We start from the raw sequence: 15,788 nt of genomic DNA on the forward strand, positions 1-15,788 counted from the left end.
GAGCACAGGCTCCGGATGCGCAGGCTCAGCGGCCATGGCTCACGGGCCCAGCCGCTCCGCGGCATATGGGATCCTCCCAGACCGGGGCACGAACCCGCATCCCCTGCATCGGCAGGCAGACTCTCAACCACTGCGCCACCAGGGAGGCCCTAAAACTGATCTTTTGAGACAACAAATGTGATAGCATTTTCAAATACCCATGAAGGAATTTTGTCATCTGGATAATATAACAATTAGTCAGTATAAATGCGGATTAACTGTATTTTCATAGAGGACACTAGCTATTTCCCTCAGGCTGATTGTCAGGAAAAGGACAAGAAAGTGGGCAACCTCACTTTCCTCCCTATTCTAGACTTTGTTTCTAAAGCATCAATCTATCACCAGCACAGCTCAACCTCTTCAGCTACTCTGTAGCTTCCCTTACTATCTGTCCTCAGTACCCAAACTTCTTCAAAAAGTACCCGGTAGAAAAGGCAGTCAAGACCCAGAGAGGTATGGCATATGACTTTTAACTGCACCCTGAAATTTAAAAAAATGTTTAGCTTATCTTTTTAGGACTAGTCCCCTGCAGCTATAGGCTGGAGAAATGGTAAATAGCAGCAGTAACAATCACCAGGTCAAATAAAACTGCTCTGTGTTAAAGGATCTGGAGGAGACACTCTACCTGAGTAAATGAAGTGTACTTGGTCCCTCTGGTTTCTAGAGTTTTCATCACAATCTGTGTTCTCTCTCCCGCTACCCCCTTCTGGTTTAGAATAAGAAGTATGAACAGGCTGCCATCGGAGGAGATGGTGGGCTACCCTGCAAAGAACAAGCAATATCCTGAGGTTTCCTGAGAACAAACAGTAATATCCCAGCTTCAAACTGTCTCTGGAAGTCACTGCATCACAGTGGTTCCACTGGGGCTGGGACCACCACCTAGAAGCAGTTGGAACGGTGTCGGGACAGGGGAGGGTGGCCCTTTCTGGTTGTCACAGTGAAGCGAAATACCCTGTAATGTGGGACAATCCCCCACTCCAAGAGAAGTCCAGACCCTTTGCCAGCGGTACTCTCTTTGAGGAACACTGAGGGAGCTCCTTGAGGTAGAGACACTGTCTTAATGAATCTCTGTAAAGGAGCCCCTCATTCTTTAGCATCTAACCAAACACCCATAGTCATCAGACAAGGAAGGAAAGAAAGAAAGGAAGGGAGAGCAGTGATTACAGACTTTCTAAATCCCTGTTCTGCCATTGAGAGTGGCATGGCCTTGGAGAAGTTACTTTACTTCTTTGAATAGGTTTCCTCGTCTGTAAAAAGGGGGTAACAGCCGCGATCACCATAGCTTTATTGTCAAGATCAAGTAAGAGGGAACATGTCCAGGACCTAGTACAGTACTAGCAGCTGTTCAGTAAATGTTAGTTTTTTCCCTTTTTCTTCCCCCTGAAATTGCCAGTTGCCTGTATCCTGATGTTTTGTTAACATCCAAAGGTTGGTTCTCTTGACAACGTTGCAAGCAAGTTGGTAATGCAAGAGAGCTGGTAACGTGAACAAATATGAAAGCGTAATTTTTCCCTCCGCCTCCGTTATTATCTTTGCCAGCACACACACACCGGTCACTGAAACTTGACGGCACAACGGTGGTGCTGTTATCAAGTGAACTTTGGAAACCTGTAGCACAGGGCAATGCCATGCGCTCTGGAGCCGCAGGTTTCCAAGAGTCCCACAGGGACAGAGGAAAGGGGGGTCATTTTTACCCACATCTCTCCGGGGAGAAAAGGCTTTATTTTTCAGGATCAATAGAAGAGATGTTCCCCCAGCTCCTCTTAAGATGCTTTTCCCCCTTTCTGAACCTCCCCCCAAGTTCAAGACCCAGAGGTCCAAGTCCTTCAGCAACACCAAAAACTTCCGTATATAATCAATCCTGCCCTGGCATCCCAGGGGCACCTCATGGGGGGAGGGGGCACAGAACCTACCAATAGTGGGAATGCTTATCGAATCTGGGAACTCCCCTAATGGAATCTCCATCCGCACTCTTGAGAGGAATTCCTAACATTTCATTATTATTGAATCACTCTGTGGTCACATATGTGCACTCCGCTAACCAGAAGAAATGTATAGCATAAAATGTGCCTTGCAAGTCAGAATAAAGTAGGCACTGTGGTCTAATGGGACTCCCATGCAACTTGCCCCCAAGCAGGTGTGACAAGTGCCCCAAAGGCAAAGCATCATGTCTGGTCTAAGATTCCTGAAAAGAAGATGGTTTGGAGAAAAGTGCAAGGACTCTGATGGCAGAGAATGCTCCAGTGCCAGCTCTAGCTCTTACCAGCTACGTGACTGCTTTGGTCATTTGCCCATGGCCCCCAGATCCCTTCCCCATCCATCCCCAGGCTCCCTTGCCATATGGCTTCCAGCTACATTCCAGCAGGGTCGGCGAGAGGAGCGGGGGACACTGGAGAGACGCTGGGTGGTAGGAGGCCGAGCCCCTCTCTCAGTGGCCCCAGCTCCTCACTCGGTCCAGCTGCGGGAGGGCCGGTGAGGCCCTGGAATTCCACCTGCTCTCTCTGTCCCTCCAGCTCTAGGGCTGGCAAGTGGCTTCCGGTGGCTGCTAATCTCTGCGCTGTCTGTCTGGTTCCTCGGCTCTCCCATCACCTATATAAATAATTTCCTATATAAAATCCTTCTGCTTGAAATACCTCATGTGCTTTCCAGTTCCTAAGCCAAACTCTGGACTGCTTCTTAACCTCTCCAAAGAGTTTTCTCAATAATGACAAAACCTACCTTAACAGGGTTGTTAAAAGAACTAAAGATAATGAGTGTAAACACAGCACAAGTAAATACTCCCCAAAATGCTTTCCCTTTTCTCACATGAAGGACCTAAGTACAAGCTGCATGTCGAGGAGCACATCGAAGTGGTACAGAAGAGACCAAAAAGCTACGTCCCTCCTGGGTTCATTAAAAGGAATCCTTTAAACTAGTTTTCCTTTTCCTCCCAACCGCTCCCCCTTTACTTCTAGAACCCTTTTCCAAGTGGAAGGTTACCTGGAATCTCCCCACTCTCAGTCCACTGCCCCAAGGATTCTCCCAAACGTGCAGCCTGGTAAAGAAGTTTCTAGCAGAGGGTGAACCTCTGTCTCTGGAGAAGGAAGAACCTGAACCCACAGTCTGGTTCTCATTCTTGGCCTCGTCTCAGCTTGGGAACCAGCAGAGAAAGAACATACAAGCTGCGGGTAGCACTAAGCACACTGGCCCCGCTCCTGTCCTCTGGGGTTGGTTTCTCAATGTACATTTTAAACATGTTTCATTGAGAAGTACCAAGAACAAAATAACTTCTTCAAAAACTGGCAATTTTTTCTATTACAAGAAAAAAAATGACAGTTTTTATTTTTGGTGGTTTTCATTACCAGGATTGTAATGATTAAAAGAATTTTATTTTATTTTTTTTTGGCTAGGTCAAAAAAATTCATGGTTCTTCAACATGCTCTAGCCACAGCAGCAAGACTCCCTGGCTCCAGGACTGTAAAACCCACCAGCAAAAAGCACGGGTTCTTAATAAGCCAACCCTCAGGCACCTGGAGAAGCAGTGCACGTCCACCTTGGGTCACACCCCTGTTCTGATTCTGGTCACAGAAGCCCTCGGAACCTGATCAGTCATTGCTCCCTGTATTCTAATCCCTTAGAATTGCCAGGGGATAGGCTGGGCTCTGCATCCATGTAATCCATACAATTCTGTGCTGACGCAGAGCACACACAAGCACGTCGAGTCTGGAGTAAAGCAGCACCATTTATCAGCAGGCCCCTCACATACAGTTAACACTGTCCCTGCCTCCCAAACAGAAGTGAGGGTGGGCACTAACCCACCCCAGCAGCGGCTACATCCAGAAAAGGGAAAGGGCACTTAATGCGAAGAATGAGTCACTGAAATACAAGTATGCACTGCAAATACCGTTAACACCAAAATCCTTCCGTTTTCAGGTACTTTAAACACACAGGTACATCATTCAGCACAAAACAAGCGAAAGAACAGGACTGTTTTTTAAATCTTAAAACAATAATAGGAGGGACAGGTTAAAAGAATTTCAAACTACTGATGACTAGAATTAGAAAAGCAGGCAGCTTCCTGAGGGCAGACTAGATGTACCCCCCCCCATCAGGTGATGGCCGGGGGAAGACTGGACCTGGGCCACACAAAGAGGGGCCTGGCAACACTGGAGAGAGGTCACGGCTGGCTCGGCTGGCTCGGGGCGTCCACGCCCTGCTGGCCCTGTTCCCACCCTGTCTGCAAGGCAGGGCTGAGGCAGCTTCAGAAGGCACTGAACCACACCCTCGAGTGTGGTGCTCGACACACACACACACACACACACACACACACTCTCTCTCTCTCTCTCTCTCTCTCTCTCTCTCTCTCTCTCTCTCTCTCGTAAACAATTCAGAGGTTAGCTCCTGTTTCCAAAGTGTAAACCAGAAACCATCCAGGTTAAGTACAAACGACAACCACTGTGGTCAGAATATAGAGTTGACTTTGCCAAGCATATACAGAGAATCAAAAAGCTGAGTTGCTAAAAGTGGCCTTGTAGGTGTAAGTTTTTTGTTTTTTAATGGAGGAAGATAGAGGCCCAGGAATGCAGAGCTCAGAGCTTCCTCTAGGAGGCAGTGTTGGGTCCTGGCCTCCAAGCTCTCCAACCTCCCCAGTGCCCTACATTGGTCCTCACTGCCTTTTCTACGTGATTGCCAAATAATCTACGCTGCAGGTTATCACTCGCCACACTCCTGACCAAACACACTTCTACTAACCCACTTGGGGAAAACCTTTTGATAACAAAATTATCACCCAAATCTCCATGAGGGATTAAAGAGCTCAAATTATATTTACTGAATTTCAAACATTCACCAGGCATCTTAAACACATCTCCCAGATTTAGGTATTAATCTTAAGGCTGTGAAGGTCAGTGATCAAATATAAGAACACTTCCTTTCATGAATTAAGCAACATCCTAACCAGATTTTCTAAATCACTCTATAAATATAAATACCTTTCATGGGTACCAAGCACTGTGCCAGCTTCTCTAGGGTAGTGGTTCTCAAACCTAATTGCACAAGGAATTCCTTCCAAAGCTTGAAAAGATATTGATGCCTGGGTCCCACCCCCAGAGATTTTAATGTAATGAGGTGGTAAGGCCTGGGCATCAGTATTTTAAATACTGATGGCGACTCTAATATACAGTGAATTTTAAGAACCATTACCACAGGGAACAAAAATATATACATAAAGTAGAAACAACCCAAATGTCCACGAACTGATAAGTGGGTAAATAAAATGTGGTGTATCCATATAATGGAATACTACTTGGCAGTAAGAAGTACAAAGTCCTCATATACGCTACAATATGGTCAAACTGTGTAAACACGTTAAGTGAAAGAAGCCAGTCACAGAGACCCACACATGCTATGATTCCATTTATATGAAATATCCAGGAGACAAAGTCATAGAAAGAGAGAATAATGAGTGCTTACCAGGAACTAAGGGAGTTTGGGGGAAATGGGGTGTGACTGCTAATGGATATGGGGTTTCTTTTTGGGGTGATGAAAATGTTCTAAAATTGATTGTGATGATGGTTGTACTACTCTGAATACACTCAGTCACGGAACTGTCCATTTTAAATGACTGGACTGTATAGTATGCTGATTACATCTCATAAAGCTGCTTAAAAGAGGAGAGAAATATAAATTCTATGCCCAGCTCTCAAGGAACTTACAATCTAGCTGTAGAGGAAAAAAATATAGATACATACATAAGACAAGTATCAGAGATTTTAAAAAGCAATTAGAGGGCCTCCCTGGTGGCGCAGTGGTTAAGAGTCCGCCTGCCGATGCAGGGGATACGGGTTCGTGCCCCGGTCTGGGAGGATCCCATATGCCGCGGAGCGGCTGGGCCCGTGAGCCATGGCCGCTGGGCCTGCGCGTCCGGAGCCTGTGCTCCGCAACGGGAGAGGCCACAACAGTGAGAGGCCCGCATACCGCAAAAAGAAAAAAAGAAAAAAAAAAAAAGCAATTAGAGAATTGCCTAATGCAGAAAATAAAAACTCTAAGTTCAGAAGAAGGCTTCAAAGCCAAAATGATCTGATAGTTTTCTTTTCTTACCCAACCATTCTTCTCTGATTTGAAGAAAAGCAATGGAGAGTTTGGATCTCATCAGTACGCTGCCGATATCAAAGGCCCCAAAGTTTCAATTTCCAAGTTTGTGAGAAACTGAATGACTAATTTAGCATTGCCAGGGAATTTTTTTAATCCTTCAGGATACAGGCTGTTGGGAGTTCCCTGATGGTCTAGTGGTTAGGATTCTGGGCTTTCACTGCCGTGGCCTGGGTTCAACCCCTGGTCAGGGAAGATCCCAGCAAGGCTTGCGGCATGGCCAAAAAAATAAACAACAACTAAAAAACCAGAATACAGGCTGTTGATGGATTACAGTGACTCTCAATTATCAACAGGATCTTTGAAAGATGAATTTGGTACTCTAAATACTTCTTACGTCCCGGGTTTGTCTTCACTTCTACCAGAGTTTGGGCCAAATAAACTTACATGCTCACACACAGAGGAAGATTTTCATATATAAGGTTCTGTGATACACAGGTGTTACAGGACATATGCCATAAAAGCGATACGTTAGGGGCTTCCCTGGTGGCGCAGTGGCTGAGAGTCCGCCTGCCGATACAGGGGACACGGGTTCGTGCCCTGGTCCGGGAAGATCCCACATGCCGCGGAGCGGCTGGGCCCGTGAGCCATGGCCGCGGAGCCTGCGCTCCGCAACGGGAGAGGCCACAACAGTGAGAGGCCTGCGTATCGCAAAAAAAAACCAAAAAAAAAAACAAACAGAAAAAACACGATACGTTAAAGTGCTTCCTATTCTCGGTGTTCCTAAAATTCTTCGTACTAATAGTTAAAAAGTGTTTACTGTGGGAGGGGCTGACCCAGAGAAAATTCCTGCTTTAGGCAAGATAGGATATTGTTTAGCAATCTTGTTTTGTCTTGGCGGGGAAAGTTAATGTAAGAACACCATTTGTATTTTTCTAACACTTTTTGGGAACGTTATACATTTGAATATATGTTTTGCTTTCATTTCCAGAAAACATACTATTATCAATGAAAGAAGGCTTGACCTGTATCTTAGAACCTCTTTAGTAAATGTTTGTTGGAGCATATTTAAAAGCAGGTGGTAATTACATTTTTAAAGCTCCTAGAAATCTTATTATCAAAATATAAACTCTGTTCTCCTTTTTTTTTTTTGCAGGACGCGGGCCTCTCACTGTTGTGGCCTCTCCCGTTGCGGAGCACAGGCTCCGGACGCGCAGGCTCCGCGGCCATGGCTCACGGGCCCAGCCGCTCCGCGGCATGTGGGATCTTCCCGGACCGGGGCACGAACCCGTGTCCCCTGCATCGGCAGGCGGACTCTCAACCACTGAGCCACCAGGAAAGCCCTCTTCTCCATTTTACAGTAAACTTAAACTAAACATACAGCCATTGGTGAAGGAAGCAGGTTGAATACTGCATTTAGTAAATCTGTCCTGCTATATACCCTGGTGTGCAACAAGAGATTCCAGCAAACTTTCAGAAGTGGCTTGACCACTGTTAAATTAAATCCTGGGATTAGTCAGACCAACTTTTAGGCAAATCATCCACTGAAACCTAAAAAATCCTGCAGCATCCTTAACTCAAATAAGACAATAATTCTGAAAACAATTTGTTTAATAATAAGGACTAAGAAATAAAGTATTTAATTTTGAAATGTACCGTACTCAAAACCCCAAGAAAGCTTCAATTAAACAGACCTGAGCCCTTGTGCTTGCTTCAAATCAGAAATGCCAAAACAGGAGATGAGTGTTTAATTTGAGCCAACAGGTTTCTACTAGCTGTTTTCAACTCAAATTCTCCCTATTTTTCCCACTTTCCTTCAACCAGGTTTAACCCTATCTGTCCCACTCTTTACCACATACATAAACATCTTCACTACCAAACTTATTTTTGAACATTATTTCAAAATAAAAAGAGCCAATGTCACTGTTTGCAGATGACATGATACTATACACAAAGAATCCTAAAGAGGCTACCAGAAAACTACTAGGGCTAATCAATGAATTTGGTAGAGGAGCAGGATACAAAATTAATGCACAGAAATCTCTTGCATTCCTATACAGTAATGATGAAAAATCTGAAAGAGAAATTAAGGAAACACTCCCATTTACCATTGCAACAAAAGAATAAAATACCTAGGAATAAACCTACCTAAGGAGACAAAAGACCTATATGCAGAAAACTATAAGACACTGATGAAAGAAATTAGAGATGATACAAACAGATGGAGACATATCCCATGTTCTTGGATTGGAAGAATCAACTACCCAAAGCAATCTACAGATTCAATGCAATCCCTATCAAATTACTGATGGCATTTTTCACAGAACTAGAACAAAAAATTGCACAATTTGTATGGAAACACAAAAGATCCCGAATAGCCAAAGCAATCTTGAGAAAAATGGAGCTGGAAGAATCAGGCTCCCTGACTTCAGCCTATACTACAAAGCTACAGTAATCAGGAAAGTATGGTACTGGCAGAAAAACAGAAATATAGATCAATGGTACAGGATAGAAAGCCCAGAGATAAACCCAGGCACATATGGTCACCTTATCTTTGATAAAGGAGGCAAGAATATACAATGAAGAAAAGACAGCCTTTTCAATAAGTGGTGCTGGGAAAACTGGACAGCTACATGTAGAAGAATGAAAATTAGAACACTCCCTAACACCATACGCAAAAATAAACTCACAATGGATTAAAGACCTAAACGTAAGGCCAGACACTATAAAACTCTCAGAGGAAAACATAGGAAGAACACTCTATGACATAAATCACAACAAGATCCTTTGTGACCCATCTCCTAGAGAAATGGAAATAAAAACAAAAATAAAGAAATGGGACCTAACGAAACTTAAAAGCTTTTGCACAGCAAAGGAAACCATAAAAAAGACAAAAAGACAACGCTCAGAATAGGAGAAAATATTTGCAAACGAAGCAACTGACAAAGGATTAACCTCCAAAATATACAAGCAGCTCACGCAGCTCAATATCAAAAAAATAACAACCTAATCCAAAAATGGGCAGAAGACGTAAATAGACATTTCTCCAAAGATGATATACAGATTGCCAACAAACGCATGAAAAGATGCTCAGCATCACTAATCATTAGAGAAATGCGAATCAAAACTACAATGAGATATCATCTCACACCAGTCAGAATGGCCATCATCAAAAAATCTACAAACAATAAATGCTGCAGAAGGTGTGGAGGAAAGGGAACCCTCTTGCACTGTTGGTGGGAATGTAAATTGATACAGCCACTATGGAGGACAGTATGGAGGTTCCTTAAAAAGCTAAAAATAGAACTACTATATGACCCAGCAATCCCACTACTAGGTATATACCCTGAAAAAACCATAATTCAAAAAGAGTCATGTACCACAATGTTCATTACAGCACTATTTACAATAGCCAGGACATGGAAGCAATCTAAGTGTCCACTGACAGATGAATGGATAAAGAAGATGTGGCACATATATACAATGGAATATTACTCAGCCATGAAGAGAAACGAAATTGAGTTATTTGTAGTGAGGTGTATGGACCTAGAGTCTGTGTTAGAGTGAAGTAAGTCAGAGAGAGAAAAACAAATACCGCATGCTAACACAAATATATATACTCTAAAAAAAAAAATGGTTCTGATGAATCTAGGGGCCGGATAGGAAGAAAGATGGAGATGTAGAGAATAGACTTGAGGACACTGGGAGAGGGAATGGTAAGCTGGGACGAAGGGAGAGAGTAGCATTGACACATCTACACTACCAAATGTAAAACAGATAGCTAGTGGGAAGCACCTGCATAGCACAGGGAGATCAGCTCGGTGCTTTGTGACCACCTAGAGAGATGGGACAGGGAGGGTGGAAGGGAGATGCGAGAGGGAGGGGACATGGGTATATATGTATACATATAGCTGGTTCACTTTGTTATACAGCAGGAACTAACACAACATTGTAAAGCAATTATACTCCAATAAAGATGTTTAAAAAAAAAAAAAAAGAGCCAACGGACCAGGAGAATGTACCAACTAACAAGGCAAATAAAGTTAAACAAAGACTCCAGGAACTAAGAGTTTTAATTAAGAAAAAGGAAAAGAGTCCCTGAAAAATGTGAGGCAGAATCTTGGACACTGATGAAATACCAAGAATTTTAAAAACTATTATTATATTAAGAAATAATCCTGCCTCTCTAAATTAAACCCTGCTAGGCCTCTGCAAGTTGCTTAAAAGACCTCCATGTGTTAAGTCCAATTGATAGGTTGTATTTACCTTCACTGTATTCAAGGTCCACCTCCCCTCTCACAAACACAAAATATAGTTATTATATTTCTTGGTAACTAGAAAAGGTGCAGAGATTAACCTTTTAAATCCCTGCCTGTCCTTCTCTGAGTTTTTCTCAACTTATCCACTTTTTAAAGTGTAAGAGTTTCCTCCTGTTTAAAGTTTAACTAGTCCCGGTCCAGTTTGGAAGTGGAGTCATTCTACCTAGGTTTGGAGTCAGACTACCTAGGTTTGAATCCCACCTTTGCCACTCAGTAGTTGGGTCACTTTAACCAGAACTCTGGGCAGCTGTATGCCTCTTTCCTCACCTAGAAACTGGAGATAATAGTATTTCCCATGGGGTTACTGTGAAATTATGCACGTGAAGCAATTATCATGCTGCCTGGCACACAAGGAAATAAATAATCAATAACTCATCTATGACCATGTTAGTGCCGAACTCTTCCTGAGCCCAAGAGTTTACACTGACGAGTTAACCGCAGATCAAGGAAAAATCAAAGAGGAAACATTATTTATGCAAAACCCCCTTTAAATGTGTTCAGCCAAGAGAGAGAAAACTCCCAGAAAAAAAAATGTGCTTATAGTCCACAGAGGGTTCTTTTCTTCATGCAGCTCTGTAAGTATAATTCATCCTGAATAAAAATAAAGAAAACTAATGTATGTGGCTTTCAATTCTTCCTGGTTATCCTAAAGAAAGTCGGGTTTTGAGTTTTTTCCCCCCCAGCATTGTTTATAAAAACCCAAGTTAACAAGAAAGAAAGAGTCCCAAATGGCCCAAGTTATTTTTAATGCAGAATGACTTATGTGAGTTATGTATTTACCCTCCTACAATCTTTCACAATCTCTCAAGAGATGTTTTTCAAGTATCTAAAGAGCCAAGTTGTTCTTTGCTCAACATTCATTCAGGAGATGAGAAACCTGTCCTATTTTTCTTTAAAAGTTATCTCATTGGTCTAGTCCAAGATCAACTTCATCCCTCATATACAAAAATACTTTCTCCAAGACACCCTTGAAAAGAGTAATGGATGGTTCCTTCCAGCTACTGGAAATAAAGAATATAAAACTCTCTTTACTGCTATTCATCAACACCTCCTCCGCACAGAGGGTGAAAAACTGTATCCCAGTACCACTTCACACCTGGTGTTTCTTTGACAAAAGGTTAGTATCCACTTTTAACTCTTCAAAGCTTTCTGGACTACAAAGATTTAATATGAATCATAGTTATAGGCATGAAATTGATTCTAAATTTTTTTCCATTTTTTTATAGTCTTCAAATATGCAAACTGATGTCTGATTACAAAAGGTGGAAAAGCAGTTACCTTAACAAACATAATTGGAAAATTCATATTTAAAAGAGAAAGCAGTATAGATGGAATCTTAAATCACATAGTAAAGAGAGAAAAAAAATTTAATAACACTCTAGGCTACATTCCTGAATCTAGGAAAACTAAAGTCTATTAGCATTATATGTCTCTGGGTCATACAGAGTAATAAAGTAATGGCTATAGGGATTAGTCTTGAACAGCAGCTAAATCGGAAAGCACAATGTACTTCTTCGTACTAGTGGGGAGGAGGAATCCAATCCTAATCATTACTAGGGGAAAGTTCAAGACAAACAGCTTTAAAGAAAAAAATCACAATTAATACATTGTCAATAACTCAAAACCTTACTTTAGATCTTCAGGATTAGTCTAAAACGTGACGTTTCAGAGCATAAATGTATTTACCATTCCTATTAAGTTACACATTTCCTTGAACCAAATATTTTTCCAAAGAACCCATTCACACACACAAAAAAAATTGGAAATAAAAATATCAACTCCTTTTAAAAAGTCCCTACAAAGTATATACAGAAACTTGTTTTCACATTTGTGATAATTTACAGAAGCTGTTAGCAAAGCCTTATGAAACACAGCTGTCCCACCCTCTACCCTCGCAAATGAAGCAACAAAATAAGAAATCGAGGCAAATTCTCAAACAGAAAAGGAAAACTAAAGAAAGCACCCAAGGGAGAATCAATATACGAAAGAACAAAATTTAGTAACAGTCTAAAAACAACAGAAATTCTAATCTACACTCGAAACTCTTACCCTTAACAGCACAGAACAGAATATCCTGCCTTACACATTTTGGAATTACAATTCCGAAACGCTAAATCCAAAAACAAAGCCGCCCGGGGGAAAATAACAATTGCGCAACAGATCAACAGCTCCAACTTTTCCCTTGGCCCCAGCGCCGCAAGGTTTGCACGCTATAAAGCAGGAAAGGGCCAACTGAGGGCCGCCGTGACAGCCAACCGACCACTGTTACGGCGGCCGAGGCCACGCTCGCCCCCCGGGAGGCACCACGCCGGGATCGAGAGGCAGGGGGCGCAGCCGCCTCTGACCTCAGAGTCCACTGCCCCGCCGCCACTTCCCGGCGTGTTGCACGGGGACAACTCCCGGTCTCCGAGCCTGAACCTTTCCCTCGGCTCCAGGGGGCGCGAGGGGGCGCGCGGGGCGGGGTTCGGTCGCTGTACGTCGGGGCAGCCTAGCGCGCTGGGCACTTTATGACCTCCTCCCGCCCCCACCCTGGGGACTGGGCATTCTCGTCAAGCTGCCTAAGGGAGATCCCATGGATGGACCGATCGATTAGTTTGCACAGGAGCACCCTCAGACGGCCCAGCGGAGTGAGGGCGCCGCAGCCCGCGCTCGCGGAGGTCATGGGCCGAGGGGCAGCGGCAGAGGAGGGACTCCGGCTCCCAGCCCAAAGGAGACCTCAGTTCCCCCGAGAGCGGCCCCGTGACTAGGCACATTTTTGCCGGTTCCGAGGCTGGGGAGCCGCAAAGCCCCGGAAGGGCCGGTCCGCGCCGGCTCAGACCGCCAGCGTCCGCCCCCTCCTGCCCCGCTGCCTCCGGGCCGCTCAAATTCGGGAGGGGGCCCGGCCGGGGCTCCAGCGGCCCGGGGCGTGGTTAGAGACGCCCTTCGCCCCACGCGCGAGGGCGTAGCCCCCCAACCCCAACACAGTCTCCCTCGGGGGCTGCGGGCGCGCTGTCAGTCCCACCACCCGGCCGCATCCCCACACCCCTCGCAAGCCCTCTGGTCCCAGCTCCCCTTCCCCGGCCCCAGCGCAAGCGCAGCGGCTCTGGTGTGCGCGCGGCCGCAGCAGTCCCGGCTCAGGCCACAGACGGGAAGAGAGGCCAGCTGCGGCTGTCCCTCCCCGGCCGCGGCTCCCTCGCGCCCCCGCCCCCGTCCTGGCACCACCTGCTGGGACGGCAGTCCCGGCGGCGGCAGCTCCAAGTCCATCATACTGAGCTAGGGACGGTGCTCTGAGGCTCCCCGACGGCGGCCCTGTCCCGGCTGCCGAGGCGCGGTGCGGACAGGGCGGTACTGGCGGCGGCGGCGGCTTCTCTAGGATCCTAGGAACTAGCCTCTCCGCGACTCGGCCCGACTCGCCGGCCGGGCTCTTGCCCGGCTCCGCCTCCCGACCCCCGAGGGCGGGGCAAGAGCCCAAGCCCTTCCTTCCCCCGCCGGCCTCGCGGGCTGAGCTTCCGAAAATCCCCCACCCCCGCTCCGGCTGACGCAAGAAGCTGGCGGTCCTGGGGCGGGAAAGGGCCGCGGGAGGGGGTAGCAGTGGGAGGCCGCGGGCGGGTTGCCGGGAGGAGGGCCGCCTTAGGCCCCCGGTCCCCCGCTCTCAATTTACCCTCCTCGCAAATACAGCCAACGCTCTCCGCCCGCGGGATTAAGAATTGTTTGCCGAAGGTCGCTGGGGTGCGGGTGCTTTGAAAGTTTAAACAGTTGGAACAAACACGCCTGGAGACCCCGTAAAGGCGCTGGTATCGGAGCTGCGCTTCCCTGATTTGGACTTGCAGAACCTTGCCCCGTTTTATCTCACCCCACCGCCCGAGAGTGGCGCCAGCCCCGGGGGCGGGGGCCGGAGGCTGGGACCCAGGCCGAGCGCACCGCGCGCCGCCCTCTCTCCCCGGCTCCCCTCCGGGGCTTGGGGCAGTGGGACTTGCCCGGGGGAAATGAGGACCGCGCGGGGAGTTCGTGCTCGCAATCACCCTGAACGCCCTCCACTTACTCCCACGCCTTGCACTCTCGTCAGGCTCTAGTCGCCGAGGACAAATGAAGTCTCTTTTGCTCGGAGAGTGGTCGATGTTGCCCACCCGGAGCGTTCTTTTCCCGCCAGACCGTACACGCCACACCACAGATGGCGTCCTCTAACACCGTGCGATGCTACTACATGTCATAATCCTCAGAAGTTTTCTTTTCACGTACTCACAATATAATTTTTAAAATAAAAATCCAAAAGACCAAGTTATAAAACTGTAGTGTGGACCCGTTTTGTGAAAACATGTACCTAGAAAAAAAATTAAAAGTCGTTCCTCAAAATATTAATGGTTGTAGGATCATGAATGATTTTTATCTTTCTCTTTGTTACTTTATGTTTTAAATCTACGATGAGTATGTATTACGTTCTACATTAAAAACAATTATTTAAAAATTAATCATTGCCCAGAGAAAACTTCAAGTACTTGAAAACAGGAATATTGTGAAATCTTATGATTTAAAAGAGAATAGATAAACGGTTTGGTTTTGCTTTTTTCTCTTATGCAATAGCAATCTTTCTAACTCTTTAACAAGCCTGGTTTTCAGCTTCTAACTTCTTGGAATTATGCAAAACCAGGTGAAGTAGACAGTTCCTGGAACCGGTTTTACTATTTCATTCAAAAACCTGACGGCCCCCCCACAAAAAAAAAAAAAAAAAAAAAAAAAAGCCTGACTACAGCCGACCAATGCCCCCAAAGCTGCAAAGAACTTAATTTCTCTTGGTTGCATAATTTGACACTCCCAGGATTTATCTGTAAATTTACATGTTCGAATATTCCTTAAGGTAAGTGAAGCCCAAATTAATTGCTTGTAAATGAAGTAAGTTTCTTCAACTTGAATTAAACTCAGCTGTTACGTGAAAAGCCTACAAAATGATCTGCAGGCTAACAACAAGCTCAGGAGAAATGATTTACAATGAACTTGACATGAAACATGCGAAGACAAAATGAAATGACATTTCTGCGTCAAAGAAGGGCACAAGAGTATATTGTTAACAATTCAAGTTACTTATTAAAATTAGTACATCCAAGAATGTAGACAGTGAGCCCAGGAGGCAGGAGATAACAAAGTCATATACGACATGGTTGCTGCCCTCCAGGAGTTTATAAAGTGTTTGGTATTTCCTTGTTAGGCAACAAATTTCCATTGAGTTTAGACTGAATGAAATAAACTCTACTTTTGCAAAACTGCAATTACTGGGAGTATATTATTTCAGGCACCTGCAGAGTACGTATTTTCAAAGGGAGGAGGACAATATGATAAGAGTCTGAACATGTTTAAGAAAAATAAAGGCAACAGCTAAGGAAAAGC

The 15,788-nt window shown here is 45.1% G+C and overlaps 1 protein-coding gene across 1 annotated transcript in view; it reads right to left on the reverse strand.

Annotated features, from left to right (window-relative positions):
* The window catches only part of NFE2L2 (NFE2 like bZIP transcription factor 2), a 36,334-nt gene extending 22,486 nt beyond the window's left edge, over window positions 1–13,848 (reverse strand). The window contains exon 1 of the mRNA XM_060107087.1: window positions 13,629–13,848. Within this exon, the coding sequence (XP_059963070.1) occupies window positions 13,629–13,673 (45 nt within the window). The 5' untranslated portion in view covers window positions 13,674–13,848. The remainder of the gene's footprint in view (window positions 1–13,628) is intronic.
* Between the last annotated feature and the right edge of the window lie 1,940 nt (window positions 13,849–15,788).

Source organism: Mesoplodon densirostris, chromosome 8, assembly GCF_025265405.1.
Source record: "Mesoplodon densirostris isolate mMesDen1 chromosome 8, mMesDen1 primary haplotype, whole genome shotgun sequence".
Classification (NCBI taxonomy): Eukaryota; Metazoa; Chordata; class Mammalia; order Artiodactyla; family Ziphiidae; genus Mesoplodon; species Mesoplodon densirostris.